A 20,596-nucleotide genomic window follows, 5' to 3' on the forward strand; every position below is an offset into this window, starting at 1 on the left:
CGTGATTGGTTGACATTTGTGCATGCACATGTGCGCTTATGCAGGTCTGGCTGAATGCGCCTTTAGAATGTAACTTGAAAATGCGCCCTTAAACTCACACTCGCCGCCATCTTTTCAATAATGATTCTTCGATGTCTAGCTATTGGAAACGGTAATTACTTACTTCACTTACTTATTTTAATTAATTTGCTTTAGTAATCGATAGATTTTTAAGCAAAAATCAGATTTCTTATCTTACTTTGGACACTTTCAGATTTCAATCTGTTTACCTCTTTCTTATTGCTTTTGCAAATCGAAATAGTCTTTGACGAAAAGAGGTAAAGTATCAAATTTCTTAGCAAGTTCCTTTTTAGCTTTATTTTACAAAATTTTCATTCGAATTTCTTACAAACCTCTCAGCGTTATAATAAATTACCACACGATCAACTTTTCGTTGAGATGGGATCAATATTAATGTCGACAAAGTTCGCGTTAACGATAATTCTGGAGCTTGTATATACAATATGTATATAATCAATTTCTAAAAATTAACGTGCATTGTACATATATCACAATTACACACATCACTTATAAACAGTGTCTGATAACATTTATACTCACACGAAGTGCACACGTTTAGGTCATTAACTGGTTTCCTAATTAGATTATCATTTTTTTTATAGATAAAAAATTTGGATGGTGGGGAGGGAAGAAAGAAAATCGCTAATTATCGCGGCGACTAATTAACAAATGCACAAACCATTAATTAAATTAAATAAATGCAAATTGAATAAATTTACGGTATCACTGCAAAAGTATTCTATGTTACAAAGCTGCGACTTGATATTAATTAATTTTCATATAAAAACAGACAAATCATCTCTAAAATATAGCAATATTTTTATCATACTATCTGTACTGTTTGCCTACATAATTAAATTTTTATTTTAAATTATTCAAAATTTAGCGTATCCAGCAAAATCGACACAATAAACACTTAGCGATTTCCTTTACAGCTTTTCTCGTGAATATTCACGCGATCAGGATTAAAGGTCCTTCCACAATGTTTGCATGGTACGAGCTGGCTCAAATGCGTCACCCAGTTAGCTTCAGTGGTTGCCGCCTGATCGACCACCAGATTTCCCGTCTGAGGATCCTCTGCGAACAATGAAGTCGTCATTGCCGATTGTATCGTACCTTGAAAAGTGCAGTAAAAATTTTAAAAAGAGGTGCGTAAATAAATCGGAAGTAAATAATTTATGGATAAGTTTTCCATTGCAAATAAACAGAGAGTTGCGCGATGAATTAATTAATTAGGATCCTCGGATTATTTATTGCCTGAAATATATCTTTTAATAAATAAATTATATATTTACGATGATTCTGGAATTTAAATTCTTGTTTTTCAAATTCTAGAATCATCGTAAATATTAAATTAAATTATCTTATTCTTAAATGAAGAAAGAATTCAGCAAACAAAAAAAAAACAAAAATTTTTTGTGTTTAGCGATTATCGATTCGTCGTTTCTGTAGGCGGCACGCCTAAGCGAGAATGCATCTGTGACGCGTGTATATTAAATTAGGACTGCGCCTACTTCCATCCTATGACAATACACGACGAACGTTAAGGATTCATGTATCATACATGCGCGCGTAATCGCTTCGGTCTGATTGATTCACTTCGTATACATGTGCTCTTGACCCTGACAGCGAATTCAGAATAAAACTCAAGACAGGAGATAGAAATATGTATGAAAGGGCAGCCGTATATCACGTCAATCTGTCAACTGTATATAAAAAAAAATGTATGAGTTTGTAAAATATAGAATAGAATAGAAAGAGAAAGAAAGGTGGGGAGAAAGAAAGAGCAAAGTATTTGGTACTTTTCTTGTAATATTGTATAAATTTTTATATGTACTTCTTATTTGATGGCAATTTTTTCACAGAGAAAGTCGAGGGAGAATAACTTGGAAATTATTGGTACCTGTCCCAATAACTAAATTAGAATCATCCTGATAAATAAAAAAAGAATTGTATACTTACGTATATATACGACATCGGGCTTCTGCGGTTCCTGTCTTCTTCGAGCCGGCGACAGTTTGTCATTCTCCGCATGCCATTTCTTCAGACACTGTGGCTCGTGAATGGCGATACTAGAAGTTCCGAAATCTCTGCCGCATATGTAACACGTAACGGTCTTCTTTTGCGATAAATCCTAAAATCAAGCAAGCTGTGCGTCGTTTCTTCCTCTATTGATGTTTACAGTATCCTCATTTTTCATAGAATTTTCATCATTCCATTTGAAGAAAGCTATAATTAGCTTCGATGCTATTTTTCATTAAAATTGTAATAGCAAATTATTTCATCATACACATGATCGTACATTAAATAAAATAGAAATATCGTGTTTCGCAAATAAGATCATAATGCTAGAAATAATTTCTTCATAATTCAAGTATAAAAATTTACATATGTACGTTTTTTTCAGGGCTTACCGGAAACGTTGACGATGAACTTTCCTGGTCGTTGGCTGAGTTTCGCCTATAAGAAGCCGATTGATCTTTCTGCGCACTCGCCGAATTGTTCTGCATTTGCCATCGTCTATTGCACTGAGGCTCATGAATTTTGATGCTTCTGGTGCCAAAGTTTCGACCACAAACTCGACAGGGAACGGTGGGTGGCATATTGCGTGCATTAACCAATGGTGTAGACAATCGTTCATGTTTTACTTCGTTATTCTAGAAAAAATGTAGGGAAGTGAAAAAAAGAATAAGATACAACAATAATTGAGTAAACCTACTATCTTCGGAGTTGCTTTGCAGCTTCTCTCGTGAATCGGCAATCGTTCCGGTAAAAACGTCCTCCCGCACTTCGCACACGGAATTAATTGCTCCTGAAAGGTAATCCAGATTTTTGTATTTTAATTCAATAATTACAAAAATCGAATTATGTATATTTATATTTAGTTATATATATTATTAAGTATTGATTAAGTAGTGGCCTAATTATTATTCGTTAAAAAAAAATTTTTAATTTTTAGCTATTTTTAAATTGATATTTTTGCTTGTGCAAAAATTAACAATTAAAGTCTCTGAATCAGAAATCATCAAAATTTTTAATCTGCTATTCAATATAAAACAACTCTAATTTTTCACACGAATAATCATTATTTGTTGAAATGCGCACGCATGACGCATAATTCTCCTTCAATATGTATTCGTGCAAATTGTATGCATATGAGATGTTAAAAAGCAGTCTTTAATATTCTTTAATATTCCACGTTAGAGAATTACGCACTAAAAGCGACACGAAATCTCCATCAATTACGATACATATTTTTACTACAATTTACAATATAACTCTATTTTAAAAGATGACCTATAAAAAAAAACATATTTCCAAAGCTAAATATTAACTTTTAATTGTAACGATTAAGCGTTCAATTTAGAAGCAAATTTTTTCGATCAAATGCGCGAGGTATATCTTATTCTTGTATCATCGATCAATAAAGATTATCTCATCATCCGATAAAGTTAATGAAGCGCAAATATTCATTCAGACGGAAACAAATTTGAAAGTGTATATGTATATACACACAAAATTATATATAATAAATGTTATAAAAATAATACTAAAATGTTAATTAAAATTGCAGTGATAAATTCACCTGACTCTGTTCCCATGCAGCTGCATTCCAATCGTTGTGTTCGATTCCAACCACGGGTCTTTGAGGCCTGGGCCGTCTTTGAGATGGAGGCAATGAATTATTCTCCCGCTCCCATTTCTGTGATAAAGATTTTCGTTTGAATAAGCAGCCTAATAATAAGCAAGTATCAAGCGAATAAAGTTACATTATTAATTTACTACGTAACTATTGTATTAGTGTATAATATGAATCGTTATTTATAGTAAGTGAATGACTCAATCAATTTTTCACTACTAATAAAAGATTCTTGAACGCGGAATTCTTTTAATAAAAACGCTGGAAGAAATTTCCAGTCTCTTATTATGATGCATGACATGCAGTTATGATATCGATTTTACATTGCAGCACATTGGCATTAGTGTGGTTGCACCGTATACAATATGTTTGCATATATCTCATTTTAAAATATGCCGATGTATACCTATCGACGCTAAAGGTGACCATGCAAATGTGAATTTCGCTTATCGATTACGAGAATCGTGAACGTGAGATATGAATCGGGCAACGTTAAACTTGTGTGCGCGCGCGAATGTGTACAAAAGACTTAGTATCTCTTAAATAATCTATCCATCACGCGAAAGGGCGGCTGGTCGGTCGCTCGGTCTGTCGGTCGGTCGGTCAGAGACGCCTCGGATAAACACGCGCAAATTACTACCCGCAACCGATCGCTACGTTATAATTCTCTCAACTACGATGCATCGGTGACACGCATATGTGAATGCATCTGATATCGGACAGTTTAACAACGCTGCGTTACACTATCATCGATTTCGCGAAAGGGCCTTGACTTATTACACGCGCGCTGCAGAACTATTATGTTATAAGCCGCTCCTGTCGCTTCCGCGATGAAATACGCGATACCGCGCGATGAGAAATTCATCAGATATATTCTTATACGGCGAATTATTGTAATAACGTTAATCATTGTGTTTCAGAATATAACGAGGCCGGACTTACCTCCATGCACTTGGGCTCGTGTATGGGAAAGCTGGCGGTGCCGAATTCCCGGCCGCATATGTAGCACGTAACAGTCCTACGGCCACGTTTCACCGGCGTGGACGACGGCCTCATCGGCTGGTCTGAATTCTGCGAAGAAGCGATCGACTTCGTCTCGATCGCCTCCAGTTTATTCTTGTTCCGGTCGCTGCGAAAGTTCAACGCCACCGGCTTCTGGATGGATTTTGGAACTGACGGTACGGCAGGCTTCGGTTTCGTCGTCGTCGCGGGCGACGGATGAATGTCTTTGATTTTCTGACTGCCCTTCGGATGACTGTGAAATCTCTCCGGCTGGTCTGGGCGTCCGCAGGTCTTGCAGGGCTCCGGAGCGCTCTTTGGTGTCGACGTGGTGGTGAATATTTCGAGATCACTCGACAGACCGACCCGAGAGTTCTTCTTCTTCACCGTGGACAGCACTTTGGGTGGAGCATTTCTAATCGCGTAAGTACAGGTTATATAGATATGTAAATATCATGCCAGATGCAATCGAACGAGTGGAGTAAGGATTTATAATCATGATTCTTTAAATTGATACCGTAATTATTTATCAAGGATAAAGTGCAAAGTCAAGTTTTCATAATCTTCGAACTATTGAATGTAAAGCTGCAAACATTTATTTCAGAAATTCTATAATGAATAGTTCTTTAGTTTATTATCGGATTAGATTTCTTTTATTTTAATTACTAATTTATTCTGCAAATTTAAAATCTGCAGCTATCTGGAAGAAGTCTTTGTGAAAGAACGTATAATAAAATGTTATTCAATTTGACATGTTTGCAAAGAAAACATTCAAAGTAATGTTTCGATAATAGCGTTATTATCTACAATGCGTACAGTGCTAACTTGTTTCTGTAGAAATATGCATCTATGTACTTTTTACAAGTTTATAAGTATACTACTTTTACAAGTATTATTCGTCGTACTTGTACATCAACAATTTCCTCGAAATAATTTTAAACTGTTTCAGTTCGAATCAAATAGTACGCTATTATTTTTAAGTAATGCAAAAAGCTCTTATTTTTTTAATGTAATTCACTCATGTTCAAACTCGCTGACCTATCAGACCTCTTGAGATATTTTTTTATCATTCTCCCAAAACAACAAAATTTTCATTTATTTCTATGTTTGCCGAATAAGCGATTCTCTTAATTCGTTATTTTTACAATCACAACAGCACCGACCTGTTATTGTTGTCATCTAGCTTTCTGACGTCAGAGTTGCGATTGACGGACGTGTGTTCTTGCGTCGCGACGCTCGCAAGCGACATGGTCTTCCGGCTTCCGGTTGATCGATCAGGTGATCGCGATCGATCGCTCTCCATTTGGTTCGCTGGGATCGGCGGCTCGCAAATCTGCTCGAAGTTCCGTCGCTTGCGACGCACTGGGACGACGTCGTCGTGAGACGACCGTGTGGTGGTTTGGCGTCGTCGTGTTGCCGACGACGGTGACGGTAGCAACGACGACGACGACGACGACGACGTCGTTGTACCCCCACTGGCCGACTTGGCGATGGGCGATTGATGAAGACGCGTCATCGAATCGCTAAGCAATTCCTTACTAAGCAATGACATGTCGAGCTTGTCTACCAATTTGGGATCCAGGACACTCGGTTTCGTGAGATTAGCTGTTTTTGGCCGTTCCGGTTCCTCTTCCCCGCAGAATGCTTGCACGCGCTTCATCTTTGGCGGCCAAGTGCCGGTATTCGCCACATTTTTCGCTACCGCCGTTCTTTCACTCTCTGTTGTCTTGGTCGCGCCTGCTTTTGGAGAAATGATAATTTATCGTTGACGTGCACCGAGAAACGCTATTATGAATACAATAGTTAACCCATTAATACTCATTTCCACTAATGTAGATTAATTTTAATCTCGGTTCAATTTATTCTTCATCTTTTCTAATTCTAAAAAAAGATGAAGAGTAAGTTGAACCGAGATTAAAATTAATCTACGTTGGTGGAACCGGGCATAAAAGTTACAATCTAATAACTAAAAATTATATTTCGAGAAATAAAGTATAAAAAAATATAGAAGATGAATATTAAAGAGTTTAAAGAAAAATTATAAGATCTATTATAAACTTTTTGTTATAATTGTAAAATCTTTGATTTCGTAATAAGGAAAATGATTTTGTCGCAAAAATAAGCCTTTAATGGGTTACCATAATTATTGTTATCACCGTACATTTGAAAAACTTAAGTCGACCACAGATAGAAAATTGTCTCGTGTACGATTTGTTTTTAAATCGATATAAGAAGTCAAAAAGTTACCTAAGACGTGAATTTAAACTATTTTAGGAGAAACATGTTCTCTTCCTTTTGATAAAATGCAACTAGTCTAAATTAATAATTTTAATAAGAGATATTAATGATTTCAAATAGTAAATAATAATATTGCATTAAAAATTAATTTCTTATGTGATATTTTGGCTCGATACATCGATAATTTCGCGATGAAATACAATAAGCATTACCTTTTAACATACCCAAGTCATCCTTTATTATGAGAAACGTTTTCTGCGACAGAAACTCGCACGGTCTTCTCTTCCACTTCATGACGATTCTATCGATATCTTCGTGACTTGGCAAATCGCAGATACGAAAATTATTCGCGCACTGTTCGTGTAGCAAGCATTAAAATATTTAACGACGAATTTTCTTCACTAAATGCATTAAGTCGCACCAAAACTCTTTTATCAATGAGCTATAAAATCAATTAAAAATCAAAATTGTCAATTAAGCGCGTTTTAATTTTAACGTTTTTCAGAAGTAAACTTACGTTTTATATTGCATATATTTTGAAAAGTCTTTTCTGCTGCAAATGAAATATTTTGCAACGTCCGCTAGATTTTTTTACTCCTATACGTAAACGCGCATCGTTTTTGTTCGAATGCGTGTCAATCAGTTGACGTCACTAGCGTGTAATATTTTAGCCGATGAGCAAGTGATGATTATATTCCGATGTCTTCTTGTATCACAACTGATCTTCGGATGAAATAAAAGTCCAAGTAACAATTACTATTAATTTAACGGCGCGACGCCAAAATAACAGCATTAAAATCGTTCACGATAAAAACGTAGGACGCTCTGCAAGACATTTCTTTTTTGTTTCACATCGCACATGTAGCGCAGCACGTAAAAAATGGATCCTCATAGCATGCAGTTCCCGCGATTAATCATTTTTAATTGTGCGTGAACGCATGCGGAAGTTTTCCCGACGACGCGCAGCCCTTTGCCACTGAATTACGCGGCGCACTGCGAGCTCGATTTCACCTTGCCATTAGCTTCGCACAGCTTTCACGTTTCTATACTTATGAGTGTGCGGTCGACTGTGTGACAGTACACAGGTGGTAGCAAGAAAATCGATCCAACGACCACCGTTTAAAATGACTATACCGCGCTTGATAGTTTCGTGCGCTGTATTTTCTCGTCACCGCGCGGAAGTCGTTCGAAACGAGCGAGCGATAAAAGCGCACGGAATCGCCAAAGAAATCGCGCATTACGTCGTAGAAACACGACATGACCAAAGCAAAGGAACGAGACACGATATATGCTCATATCGATATCGCTTAATGTAAATTTTTTTTATTTTTTGTACAAATTTATTAAAAAAATTTGCGACGTACGGTAGATTGTACGTTAGAATACATATTTAAGTATATACAAGAATTGTCCATAAAATTACAAATATCGAATAAACAATGCATATGTTATATTAACGGCGATATCTGTATCTCTTGAAATGGAACCACAACTGGAAAATGTTGTTGTGAAACTGACACCGGAATCCACGTTTATACGAATATTCCCATTCTCGATTGACAATCTTGAATGCAATGTCCTCATAAGGTGGACCTGCGTGAAACCGCAGAATCGCAAAATCTTTATTATCAGCGCAGGGTGTCTGAAAATAGACATTAATGAGGATTAACTGTCGAAATATCGATATTTATTATATTAAAACATCTATTTTATTTGAATTATTAAATTACTATTATCTTATATATATGAAAATAAGTATATAATCCGAGTAAGTGTTCTCGCATCGATTTGAGTTCGTTTCTTCCTCGTACTTATTAAAAATTAATTATTTTTCCTTTTCGTGACAGAAAGACAATGATGCGCCTCAGCGATAATCAGGTGAGATAATCATCTCATTTTCTTATTATCAGAATTTAAAATCAAAATAATGTCACGCGAGAAAAATTATATGTCTCACCAGAAAGTATTCCGGCGTGGTATTCTTGTCGATGAGATCCGGATAAAAGATGTTGAACTTGTAGCCCTGCACGATCTTCGGTGGCGGGTTGTCCATGTCGTAATGTGTTTGATTATACTTGTTCCATTCAAAGCCAGTGTGCACGCGATTGAAGTAACGCGGCTTACGCGGTCGGTACTTGTCAGACCATAAATAGATCTGCGCCTCCAACGACGATTCGACGCTGAATTGCGCCTCGTCCGAGCCCATTCCCTTGCGCGCCTCCCGATGCATGGCTTGCTCCTCGGCCGTCAGAACGTTCTGAATTTTTCTGCCGGTGCTGACCACCTGCTGCCTCGCGTATTCCAATCGCTGACTGTCATCGTCCTCCAACGTAACGAGCGTGCCCGGTTCTAGCTGCGAGTACGGCATGTACATCGGCGAATAACTGCCTGCTTCGTAATCGCGGAAAGATTCGGACAGTAGATCGTCGGCGGCGTTCACCTCCTGATCATCACTGGAACGTGCAATATAATTATGTATTGCATCACAAAGAATTAAATTTCAATAAATAATGTTTATATTTTAATAATTTAATAAGGAAAAAAAATAGATACGAGAGAGAGAGAGAGAGAATACTTACTCAGATTGGCTATTATCGTTCTTCTCGACTGCCGCACTCGTGGAGGGCTCGTTCTGCTTTGCGGAGGGCTCGCTCTCCTGCGCTTGCGAGCTCTCAGCTTCGTTCTCCGTTCTGGCCACACCTTGCTCGGCGATTAGAACCTCCAATTTCTTCCGTAGGTTCTCTTGATGTCGATCTCTCAGCCGCGCCCTCGCCATGTGCGCTATATATTCAATACTTAATGTGAATCGCATGCATTATTATTGCTTGCTGTTTTTTAACGATTTCATAAATTATTCATCGTGTCTTACCTTTCAGCTGTGACAGAAGACTCTCCCAGTATCCAATGTCGACGCCTTCCGGCTTACCCGTAATTTTCGCCTGAATCTGCATTTGTAAGGCTTCCAATTGCGATGCTGTTTTGCCCTTAAAAATGGCCGTAACGTCCTTGGCAACCGACTCGTGGATTCCTTCTCTTCTGCCCAGAGCTATATATATCAACAACACAAGTAAAAGTAATAAAAAATAAGTTCTTCTGCCAGAGCTATACACATCAATAACACAAGTAAGTAAAAATAATAAAAATAAAGAGAGAAAATCATTCAAAGAAAAGTTATTCTTCTTACCAACTTCGTATTCCGTTCGTTCCAACTTTCTGAGTTTGTGCAATTCGTCCTCCACGATCACCGTAATATCGTTCCAGTAATCTAAATTCTTGCCTCTCTCCAGTTCCTTGTAAACCTTTATATCTTCTATGAGATCCTCCAAATCCTTCACCTGCAATCCTCGCAAGTACGTATATGGCTCGTGCATTTCTACAGCGTCAACTTCCTCCTCCGCACTGATGTACTTTGCGAGAAGATCGATAGGTTTCGCACGGCCATCCTGGATCCTAATACGAGATCTCAGTCGGGCTTGCTCGAGATGAAATTGATCCTCTTGCCGGGCCCACTGTTCTAACTGTGCAGCTTCTTTACCTCTTTGTAGCATTGTCATTTCTTCTTCCCTTTGCTGTCGCTCCAGTTCTCTCTCTTGCCTCCTTTTCTTCACCTTCTCCAATTCCCTTTTATTTTCCTCCTGCTTGTGTCTGTTACGAATCTCCAATTCCTCTCTGCCTACACCGAGCAAGCCTTCCTTTCCCAATTTCTTCGACCACACGAAAGTGGACAGGATGTTACCATCTCCAAATGGATTGTCCGTATTTGTGTAATGCAAGTAGTCGTTGTCCCAACCCATTCTCTCCTTACGTCTCCGTTCCTTGGCTTCCTTTTTCTTCAAGCGACGTAGACGCTTTTCCTCTGGCGTCTCTGTCGCTTTCATCATCTCCTTCTGGTTTTTGCGTTCCTCCATCTGCTTCTGTCGTTGCTTCTGTAGTTTTTCCAACAATTTCGTAGAATCCGAGGACGAATCCGAGACATCGCTAGATCTGCTCGAGGTCGAAGACGACGAAGACGTTTCTCTAAACAGAAGATACACCAATGTATAAAATAAAAGTACATGAAAAATTTAAAGAATTTAAAAAAATTTACCTTCTTCGGCTTTTGTGCTTGGAAGACTTTTTCCGTGAATCGTGATGTGAGCGAGAGTCTTCGTCCCGTGATTTTTTATGCCTCTCACTGGATTTTTCTGAATATTTGTGCCTTGATCTCGAACTCGATCTCTTAGATCGACGATCCTCGTAATCGCGATCTCTTCGCGATGTTCGATCCTTACGTTTGTAATCATCATCATATTCCTTCCTGGATCTATAATCACTTTCACGCGAATACTTTTGCATCGTGAAAAAAATATATCTGATTACACTGTACACACTAACCTAACCTAACCTTACTTTCTCTTTCAGGCAAGAAAATTACACGATCGAGAAGCACGCCATCTTGCTACGATAAACGCAGCTGATCCCAACTACGTGAATCAACATCAGAGCTTAATAAACGAATGCAAATGAAGAAAAAAAGTAACTTTTACAGTAGCTTGCCAACAAAATTTTCATCAATGTTAATTCATTAATATTTCTATTACGCGAAATATTGATATTCCTCGCAACAACGTGGCAAAACATCGCGGCAGTATAATAAAAACCTCTTTCAAAGCGTCAACGATTCAAGAGTAGGCCGGCCTCCTCTCCGCTCGCTCCCGCTCGGTACATCCGTTGAAACTTTCAAATTAGACAGCGTACGCACGCCATTGCGGGTGGCTTTCGGACGAGCTCACGTCGTGTATTTATCCTCAGTGGAGCGCGTGAGCGCCTTTTGCCTTGCGATCAATCGTGAATTTCCCTGCCGTCGTCACGGAGTCCGAAGATACGATGCCGCATAACATCTACTATTCCGACAAGTACTACGACGACCAGTACGAGTACAGGTAGGTTATTCTGACGCCTTTTTCTATGAGACCTATTTCATTCCAATGTGGCCCGTCCATCAATCGACGATTCGTCCCTAGCCAGTCTACACAATGGTGTCTCCTACGTAATATCAAGTTGAGTCTAGGTGACGTCTTTGTGTATCCGATTTACTTCTTTCTCTTCGCATTTTTTCCATTTTTATCTCGCGAGCGTGTGTAGGACGCGCCATTTAAATAGCTAATTGAGAAAAATTGGGCTGTCAGATTGCTTTATTATTGCTAGACTCATCGTCCTCGAAACCGGTTCTCGGTCTATTGTTTTATTTCATTTAAAAGGACCAGATTTCACGGATTCGTATGTCTAGCCTTGGCTTTTATAGCGTGCACATTTTGCCTTGAAAAAAAACGTGCAAAGAGGGGGGAGGAATAATACTTTCGCTAAATCCAACATAGCACCGTTTTAATGTGAAAGATAGGCAGTGCAAGGACAGATATGATGTATATGAAAATAGAGATTGAAATAACATGATTTTTGAGACGTATTTGCAAACTTTTCTGTCTAGAAACTACAAAAATTTGATGAAAGGTGGAGAGGAAGTATCAACTTTAGTCTCCATATTTTTTTTCTCACGTGGACTGTGTTACACAGTTACTAGTTTGATAATCAAATTATTAAAAAATGAATGGAGACAGAAGAGAAAATTAAAAATAGATGAGTAAATTGGTTCTAAGAAAGAAAAAAATGCAAATATGTGACTATATATATATATATAACAATCAAATTCCCACATTCTAGATCTTTTATAACGCATGTTGTAAACTTTATTCTAAGTTTGTACTCAAATATGTATTGCTTTTCAATATGATATCATAATTATTTGTTACCTAGAAAATAATTTATAAATATTAAAAAGAATTTATTTTTATTTGTATGAAACAAAAGGTTGGCTTGAAAATCTTAGAATATTTTATTTTGTATACATATATATGTTTGATGTAAAAAATTTATAGGTTTAAACATTTATTATCAATTCTTATTTTCTTCTTGCATTTTTATTTTTATTTTTTAAATTCTTTTTTTATGTATTTATTTTTTGTTTTTATTTTGATTTTGATTTTTTTCTTTTTCTTATAATTTTTATGTAGGCACGTTGTTTTGCCAAAAGAGCTGGTAAAATTGGTACCAAGAACTCATCTGCTATCTGAGCAAGAATGGAGAGCCATTGGAGTCCAGCAAAGTCAAGGATGGGTACATTATATGATTCATGATCCTGGTATGTACACATTTTAACATTTCATTCATGTGATGTTGATAACAAAATTATAACTGAATTAATTAATTTCAGAGCCACATATTCTGCTATTCAAGAGGAAAATAACGACACCCCCGGAGATTAAAAGGGATGAGAAATAAATTATATGGCTAAATTATTATATCAACTTGTACATAACAATTTAGATCATGTTCATATTTATGGTGGAACACAATTGTGATTATAAAAATCATGCTCTTTTTTTTTCTCTTTTTAAATAACAAAGTGCAGTGCCTAATGTTGTTGCATGATGCCGAATCAACTTTCCAAAGAATCTGATTTACAAAATCACGCAAATTACACACTAATATTTGATTAAATTCCACAAAATAGTATGTCCATGGTCTTTGTATCTTCAATTACTTCGCTTTGCCATTCGTAAAAAAAATGTCAAGCAAAGTATGCTGTATATATGTCTATAAAGTATTTTAGTTCTTAATCTCATTGTCATAGGCTTTTTTTCTGTATTGAAAGATGAAAGGTGTCTCGCGACACGCTAACTCTGACAAAGCGAAATGCTCTAACTGTCTCCAAAGGTTGTAGTTCTGAAGCGAAGTAATTTATAAGAATTTACTCTTGTGATTACAGTGCCTTGTAAGAACTTAGTCCAAAAAATCTCAGTTAAATTATATAAGGCGCTTAGAATAATCTTTCATTAAGTTTGACAAAAGTTTTAGTAATTTATACGAAGGAATACCGTAAACATTAAGTACTTTCTATGTAATTCCAGTTATCACAATTGCAGAATCTTTACTTCAACACAAGAAGTTTTGCACATGGTTTCTTTTCCGTTTCGAGTAACCTACCCTTTGTAATCATATACGATTTATGTATCTTGAAGGCTGTATAACTGGATACATTAAGTTCATACTCGAAATTTACGTTGCAATCAAATTGCTATTTATGTAATACACATTTTTTCACACACTCGAACTTCAGGTATGCTTAACATCTGAGCGATTTTGATTTGCTTTTTATAAGAAAAAGGGAAAATGTATTACTAATATTATGTTAAATAAATGGTTGCATTTATGAACAATAGATTTTTTTGTACTCAAATATCGACGTAGAATTTGTAATTTATGTATAGTAAAACATTTCTTCGTGACATAAGAAGTAGCAAGTAGCGGTAGTTTTTTTTCTATTTATCACTATTTTCTATTTAGCCAAGTACTTCATAAAAATTTTATTTAATCCTTTTTATTCAATTTTGTTTTGAGAGGACAGAAACAATTTTAAAAACAATTTTTTCTTAAACAGGAAAAAAATTGGAAAAGAATGAAGTAATAGAACTATTAAAGAAAATATGTAAAATAGTAAAAAATTGTCTTTTATTTTGTAATTGGAATAATTTAGTTTCGAATTAATATACTTTGAAATTGTACAAAAGTCATTATTTTGATATTAATTAATTACTCTTATATTTGATATATATTTGTACAACCATGAATATATGTTGCAATAATTACAAATTAAGTGTACTATTCCATTATTTGTGTAGCACATGTAAAAAATCAATGCAAAGATTAACACAAGTGACAGTAGTTACAGTAAAGAAAACTCAGCTTTAAATTTAGATGAAATTATTTTAATCAAAATTTGCAATGCGATTATTTCTCTCTTATTATTAGTTGAGTATATTATTTTACATGTTGCAGAGGATTTAATTTGTTACGAAAAAGTGTAAAGCAATCAAAGAAAGATATTTCCCCGAAATGTCTTATATTCGTTTTTATCGTTTTTTTATTGTTATAATATATGTTCATAAATAATTTTAAATATATAAAACTATATAACTTTGAGTTTATAAATTTCTTTAATTAAACCTCATAAATATAAATTATTCAAGCTATAACTGTGTCAATTAATGCAGTATGCAAGAATCAATTAGTTTTAATTCTTGTGCATGATATGCAAATCTATATTATATAAGCTGCACAATGTTTCTCTTTCTTTTTGCTACACAAATAAACTATCTGCTTCAAGCCGGTTATGATAATTATGGATAATCAAATGATAGCCGATGAATGCCGACGGCTATTTATTAATCGATAAACATTTATAAGAATGTGATATTATCGTCGATAATTTATTTTTAAATACAGTACTCATTGCATAAGATTTTGAGGAAAATCTGCTCCCGGAACTCAGCTTCATCAACAATAGTTATTAATAATGACAATTCTTGTCAACATTTTAGTACTAATCGAGAACCTGCCTTATCAACGCATACCATTTAACATTTTTAAAACCCGTTTTTCTGGCATTCAGTTTTCTGATGAGCATCGTGCATACTTCTACCGAAGCAGATTTATCTTTGGCTCTTCAAAACTGTCATAGATTCAAGTGTTTTAACAGTGTATTTGGCTAAAAAGGAAAACTAATTGATTTTAGTGAATTCGACGCGTCATTGACAATGTATCGACCAAGTTTTGCATTTTGGTACTGCGTGTTTCTGCTGTTAATTACATCCTTGGGAAAGAACGACGAAAGTCAGGAACAATTCACAAACGGCGATGAATGGAGTGACAATTCAACGATGCCATACGAGCTTAACGCAAATTCTATGAGAAATCAAGGCAACCAGACAACATTAATGCGTTATAATTCGCGCGAAAATTCTGTGAAAAATGAAAGTGAAACTAATTCTATGCATGAACTTGATGGAAATTCCAAAAAGGATGACGACCATAATATCGTTCTGTATGAAATGTGTAACGATACTTGCGTACAGCATTGCTGCAGTTTGGTTCTAAACAATTGCAAGGAAGCGAAGATGAAGAATTTTATGAATAACAATAATAATTTGACGCTGAATGACTTGCTTGGCCAATATTCATATTTATTTATTGACTATTCATGCGCAGAAGAGAAGATTCCATTTGACATTATGAATAATGAAAACACGATGTTTTTCGACAACAGCTCTTTAAACTTATCACGTCACGATAGATTTATTTCATTGATATCTAAGTGTTTGAATATTTCGCGTCGCTATATAGATGTCTGCGATGGCATTGTAAATCAGATTAAAGAATCGAGAAAAATATATATTGACGTTGTCGCTGCAGTTTTCATAGCATCTTTGTTGTGTCTTTTGATGACATTCATCGTGTATTCAATATGTTCAGAACTTCAAAATATGCACGGATATGCATTGCGTTCACATGTGGTGTCATTGTTCGTCGCACACACGATTTTTCTAATCGTCGAGAAAGACTACTTTGAAGAGTCGTATCCTGCCTGCGTTGCAGAATGTACGGTTTATGCAACAATGTAGCAATAATTTTTTTGTAGTATGAATATTTAAATAAACGCTGCCGCGTTTATCATTCTACGTAACTGATTGCACTATTTTTACTGTGTCTAATAATTAAACAATATCAGAATGATTAAAACTTTAAAATTGCAATGATAAATAATGAATATATAATATCTTTATTTTACATGTTTACAGATCTATAAGCAGCTTACGTTTGTGTAAAAATATGTTTGTTCGACTGTTCCAGCCTTACTATACTATTTCTGTTATTTGGCGAGCTTGCTATGGCAAAATGTGATATGTTTCGACATTTTACGGACATTTGGGTAAGTATCCAAGTACTTTGCAGAATAATCTTAGCTAAAATTTTTATTCAGTTTTGTTGGAAAGAACAAATACAATTTTAATATTATTTTGTTCTGAAAGAGCTTGAAACTGATAATCAAATAACTATCGAAGAAAATATAATATGTAAAATAGCAAAAAATAATCTTCTATTTTTTTAAATGAAATAATTTAATTTTGAATCACTTAATATACTTTAGAATTATAGAAAAATTATTAGTTTGATATTAATTCTATGTGATATATATTTGCAACTATGAATACATGTTGCAATATTAATTATAAGTTAATTGTACGTTATCCGTGCAATACATGCAAAGATTAACCCAAGTGACACTACTTGCAGTAAAGAAAACTTTACCTTAAGTTTAGATAAAATTATTTTAATCAAAATTTGCAATACGGTTATTTCTTATTTTTATTACTAGCTATATTATGTCGCATGTTGCAGAGCATTTCGTATATTACGAAAAAGCATAAAGCAATCAAAGAAAAAAATGTTTCTCATGAGTTCGTTCTATGTGTGGGGAATCGCTAGCATTTACATCATCATTTGTACTATAATGGACTTTGTTCCTCGTTTTGTGCCTGATGATATTCGACCAAATATCTGCAAAGAGTCGAATTTCGGATTTGGTAATAATCATATTTTACTCTCTATTGATGCTAATAATTTATTGAAGTTCTTAACACGATAGTGTGACTACAATTCTTTATATTATGCTGACGCTTTTTCTTGCTAAAATTAATTTCAGAAAAATTGCAAAAAAAATTTAATAAACATTATATGTGTGTAATGTTTGATGAATGATAAGTTATTATTATTTCTTGGAAAATAGTTTTCAATATATTATCTAGAAAACCACTTAAAATATTTTACTTTGACATGATTTTTATCCCGAGTCGCGTAATTTTATAATAAATGGCTTACAATCGCCATATTGTCTTTAATTAAATTTTAAACTTTTAACTGAATTTATGTGTGCACATCCTACAGATAATGTAAGAACTTAATTTTTTTATTTCAGCGCATTACGCACTTGTTGCATACTTTGACATACTCGTAAGTATTATTATTATCTGCAATATATGTTTTTTTATTTTTACAATGTTACACATTGTATACGTCACAAAGGACACTGACCGTTTTCTAAAAGATGCAGAAAGCAAACGCCATACTCATGATAAGCAAAGGTATATATGCACTATTATTCATTTATACGCAATAACTATACACATATTTTTTAAATTTTTTAAGAGAACATGTAAAACTATAATTCAAATTTCCAAGAGTAAAAATTGATCTTCCTCTTATTTCTTTAGATTAAATTAATTTATATAATTTAATTAAATGATTATTTTAGTTATAAATGTTATTTAAATCTATACAAATAATAATTAAAAAATTTTGTAAAATTTTTATTTTCACTAAATATTAATTACTTTAAATGTTTATAATACATCATTTATAATAAATCAAATTTTCTGTTCTGTATTTTTTTTATATTCTTAGAAAGCACTATTTTATCTAGAGTAATAAGCAGTCAAGGTAATTACAATTATGTATATAGACATGTATAAATAAATATGTTTGCAGATTTATGATGTACCTAAAACTGTTCCTCTTGATGGATATAAACATGACCCTAAAATGGACTTTAAGTATGATCCTTCAAAGCATTGGGAAGGAAATGCCATTCTACGTTCTAATTATCATGGATACAATGGAAGGCCTGCAAGGCCTCATCATTTTCATTGTATTTGTTTGCAAGAGAAGAATCATACGATTACTGCTGAAACAATTCGGTTGTGAAAACAGTTATTTGTATGGCAGAACATCAACGAGCAACAACTGTCGTACCACAACTTCGCATACTTCTTCCACAGTGATAGAGCAAGAACTCAGTTCTAGCGAGCAGGCTAATTCTCGTGTAAGGAGTTCGTCTGAAGTGGTCGAAAACACTACAATTTAGCACGATTTGATTAACTCTGATGTTTAACGACACAGATATTTCCAACGTAATTTTATATTTTACTTCTTAAATGTTATTTTTAATTTTTATTTCTCTATTTTAATTGTCATATATATTAATTGTTACATTTGTACTTTATAAATCAAGGTACTTAAATTCCCTAAACACCACAGAATGTTATTATATTGTATATCGTATGAAGAAAACGTGTTTAAATTGTACAATATAAGCGTAGTATAATCGCACCGACTAGCGCGCAAAGATTAATTACACATTTTCGATCTTCCTGTTGTCTATTGCTTCCTGCTACAAACGCTACAGAGTATCGAACGTATCTGTGTGATGATACTCGTTTTATATTTTTGTAATATAAAATATATATGACAAAGTACGGGTCAAATTTCCATAATTTTGTACATAATACAAAGTTATGTAATTTAACGCACATAAAATATTTGAAACTTTGAATAAAATATTTGCAATATTTAATAATACTTATAATTATTACATATTTCAATATAATTATATTATCGCTAATAATTATAAATTTTTCGACTATTTGTTTAATAAATATTGACATTAAAAGACCAATTAAAAATTCATTGCGTGCATGCAAAAATTTATAAGAATTACCAAATTTTGATTATTATATAAAAGTCATTATTTTGATATTAATTAATTATCTTTATATTTGATATATATTTGTGCAACTATGAATATATGTTGCAATAATTACAAATTAATTGTACTATTTCATTATTTGTATAGCACATGCAAAGATTAACACAAATGACACTAGTTACAGTAAAGAAAACTCAGCATAAATTTAGATAAAATCATTTCAATCAAAATTTGCAATGGGGTTATTTCTCTCCTATTTATTATTAGTTAAGTATATTATTTCACATGTTGCAGAGGATTTGGTTTGTTACGAAAAAACGTAAAGCAATCAAAGAGAAAGATGTTTCTCGTGAATATCTTATATTCGTGTTTATCGTTTTTTATCGTTATAATATTTCTTCATAAATAATTTTAAATATATAAAACTATATAACTTTGAATTTATAAATTTCTTTAATTTATTAGACCTCTTAAACATAAATTATTCAAGTTATAACTGTATCAATTAATGCAGTATGCAAGAACCAATTAGTTTTAACGTACTTGTGCATGATATGCAAATCTATATTGTATAAGCTGCACAATGTTTTTTTTTTTTGCTACACAAATAAACTATGTGTTTCAAGCCGGTTATGATAATCAAATGATAGATGAATGGCAACAGCTATTTATTAATCTTCGATGGGACATTTACAAGAATGTCCAATATCGTGAATAATTTATTTTTAAATACTATACTTATTACATAAGATTTTGAGGAAAATCTGCTTCCCGGAACTCAAGCTTGATCAACAATGATTATTAACAATCACCGTTCTTGCTAACATTTTAGTACTAATCGAACACCTGTCTTATCAACGCAAAACATTTAACATTTTTAAAACTCGTTTTTCTGGCATTCTGTTTCTTGATGAGCATTCGCGCATACTTCTACTGAAACAGTTTATTCTTTGGCTTTTCAAAACCGTCATAGACTGAAGCCAGCACGTATAAAATTATTTCTACAGTTAATATTTCAACAGTATTTTAACAGTGTATTTGACTAAAAAAAAAAACTAATTGATTTTAGTGAATTCAACGCGTCATTGACAATGTATCGACCAAGTTTTGCATTTTGGTACTGCGTGTTTCTGCTGTTAATTACATCCTCTGGAAAAAGCAAAGAAAATTGGAACAATTTCACAAACGGCGATGAATGGAGTGACAATTCAACGATGCCATACAAATTTAACGCAAATTCT

General features: G+C 34.1%; 3 protein-coding genes and 1 long non-coding RNA gene across 5 annotated transcripts; 3 read left to right on the forward strand and 1 right to left on the reverse strand.

The window, feature by feature from the left end:
• Positions 1 to 342: 342 nt before the first annotated feature.
• On the reverse strand, positions 343 to 11,272 carry cactin (cactin, spliceosome C complex subunit). The gene is given in 13 exon segments (XM_067352810.1): positions 343 to 1,176; positions 2,023 to 2,194; positions 2,475 to 2,717; positions 2,780 to 2,872; positions 3,647 to 3,763; positions 4,643 to 5,114; positions 5,863 to 6,328; positions 7,968 to 7,980; positions 8,895 to 9,390; positions 9,517 to 9,718; positions 9,807 to 9,983; positions 10,122 to 10,954; positions 11,025 to 11,272. Coding segments are annotated over 13 exon segments (3,732 nt in total). The 3' UTR covers positions 343 to 976.
• Positions 3,993 to 10,096, forward strand: LOC136999246 (uncharacterized). The gene is made up of 3 exons (XR_010889606.1): positions 3,993 to 4,121; positions 4,621 to 5,122; positions 9,814 to 10,096. It is a non-coding gene; the product is annotated as an uncharacterized lncRNA (long non-coding RNA).
• Positions 11,273 to 11,652: 380 nt separating the features above from the next.
• On the forward strand, positions 11,653 to 14,195 carry Cks30A (Cyclin-dependent kinase subunit 30A). Its single transcript, XM_012378100.2, has 3 exons — positions 11,653 to 11,859; positions 12,988 to 13,115; positions 13,188 to 14,195. Exons 1-3 carry the CDS (start codon positions 11,804 to 11,806, stop codon positions 13,253 to 13,255), a joined length of 252 nt encoding a protein of 83 aa, XP_012233523.1. The 5' UTR covers positions 11,653 to 11,803; the 3' UTR covers positions 13,256 to 14,195.
• Positions 14,196 to 14,333: 138 nt separating this feature from the next.
• On the forward strand, positions 14,334 to 18,724 carry LOC105678598 (uncharacterized). 2 transcript variants are annotated; one of them, XM_012378071.2, is made up of 6 exons: positions 14,334 to 16,411; positions 16,664 to 16,742; positions 17,213 to 17,397; positions 17,790 to 17,824; positions 17,919 to 17,955; positions 18,359 to 18,497. In XM_012378071.2, the coding sequence occupies exons 1-6, from the start codon at positions 15,571 to 15,573 to the stop codon at positions 18,364 to 18,366; spliced, it is 1,185 nt and encodes a 394-aa protein (XP_012233494.1). In that variant the 5' UTR covers positions 14,334 to 15,570; the 3' UTR covers positions 18,367 to 18,497. The 2 variants fall into 2 exon arrangements, with proteins under 2 accessions (XP_012233494.1, XP_067208720.1); XM_067352619.1 differs by lacking the exon at positions 17,919 to 17,955 and having other exon boundaries at positions 18,359 to 18,724.
• The last annotated feature ends 1,872 nt before the right edge of the window (positions 18,725 to 20,596 follow it).

Source organism: Linepithema humile, chromosome 1, assembly GCF_040581485.1.
Source record: "Linepithema humile isolate Giens D197 chromosome 1, Lhum_UNIL_v1.0, whole genome shotgun sequence".
Taxonomy (NCBI): domain Eukaryota; kingdom Metazoa; phylum Arthropoda; class Insecta; order Hymenoptera; family Formicidae; genus Linepithema; species Linepithema humile.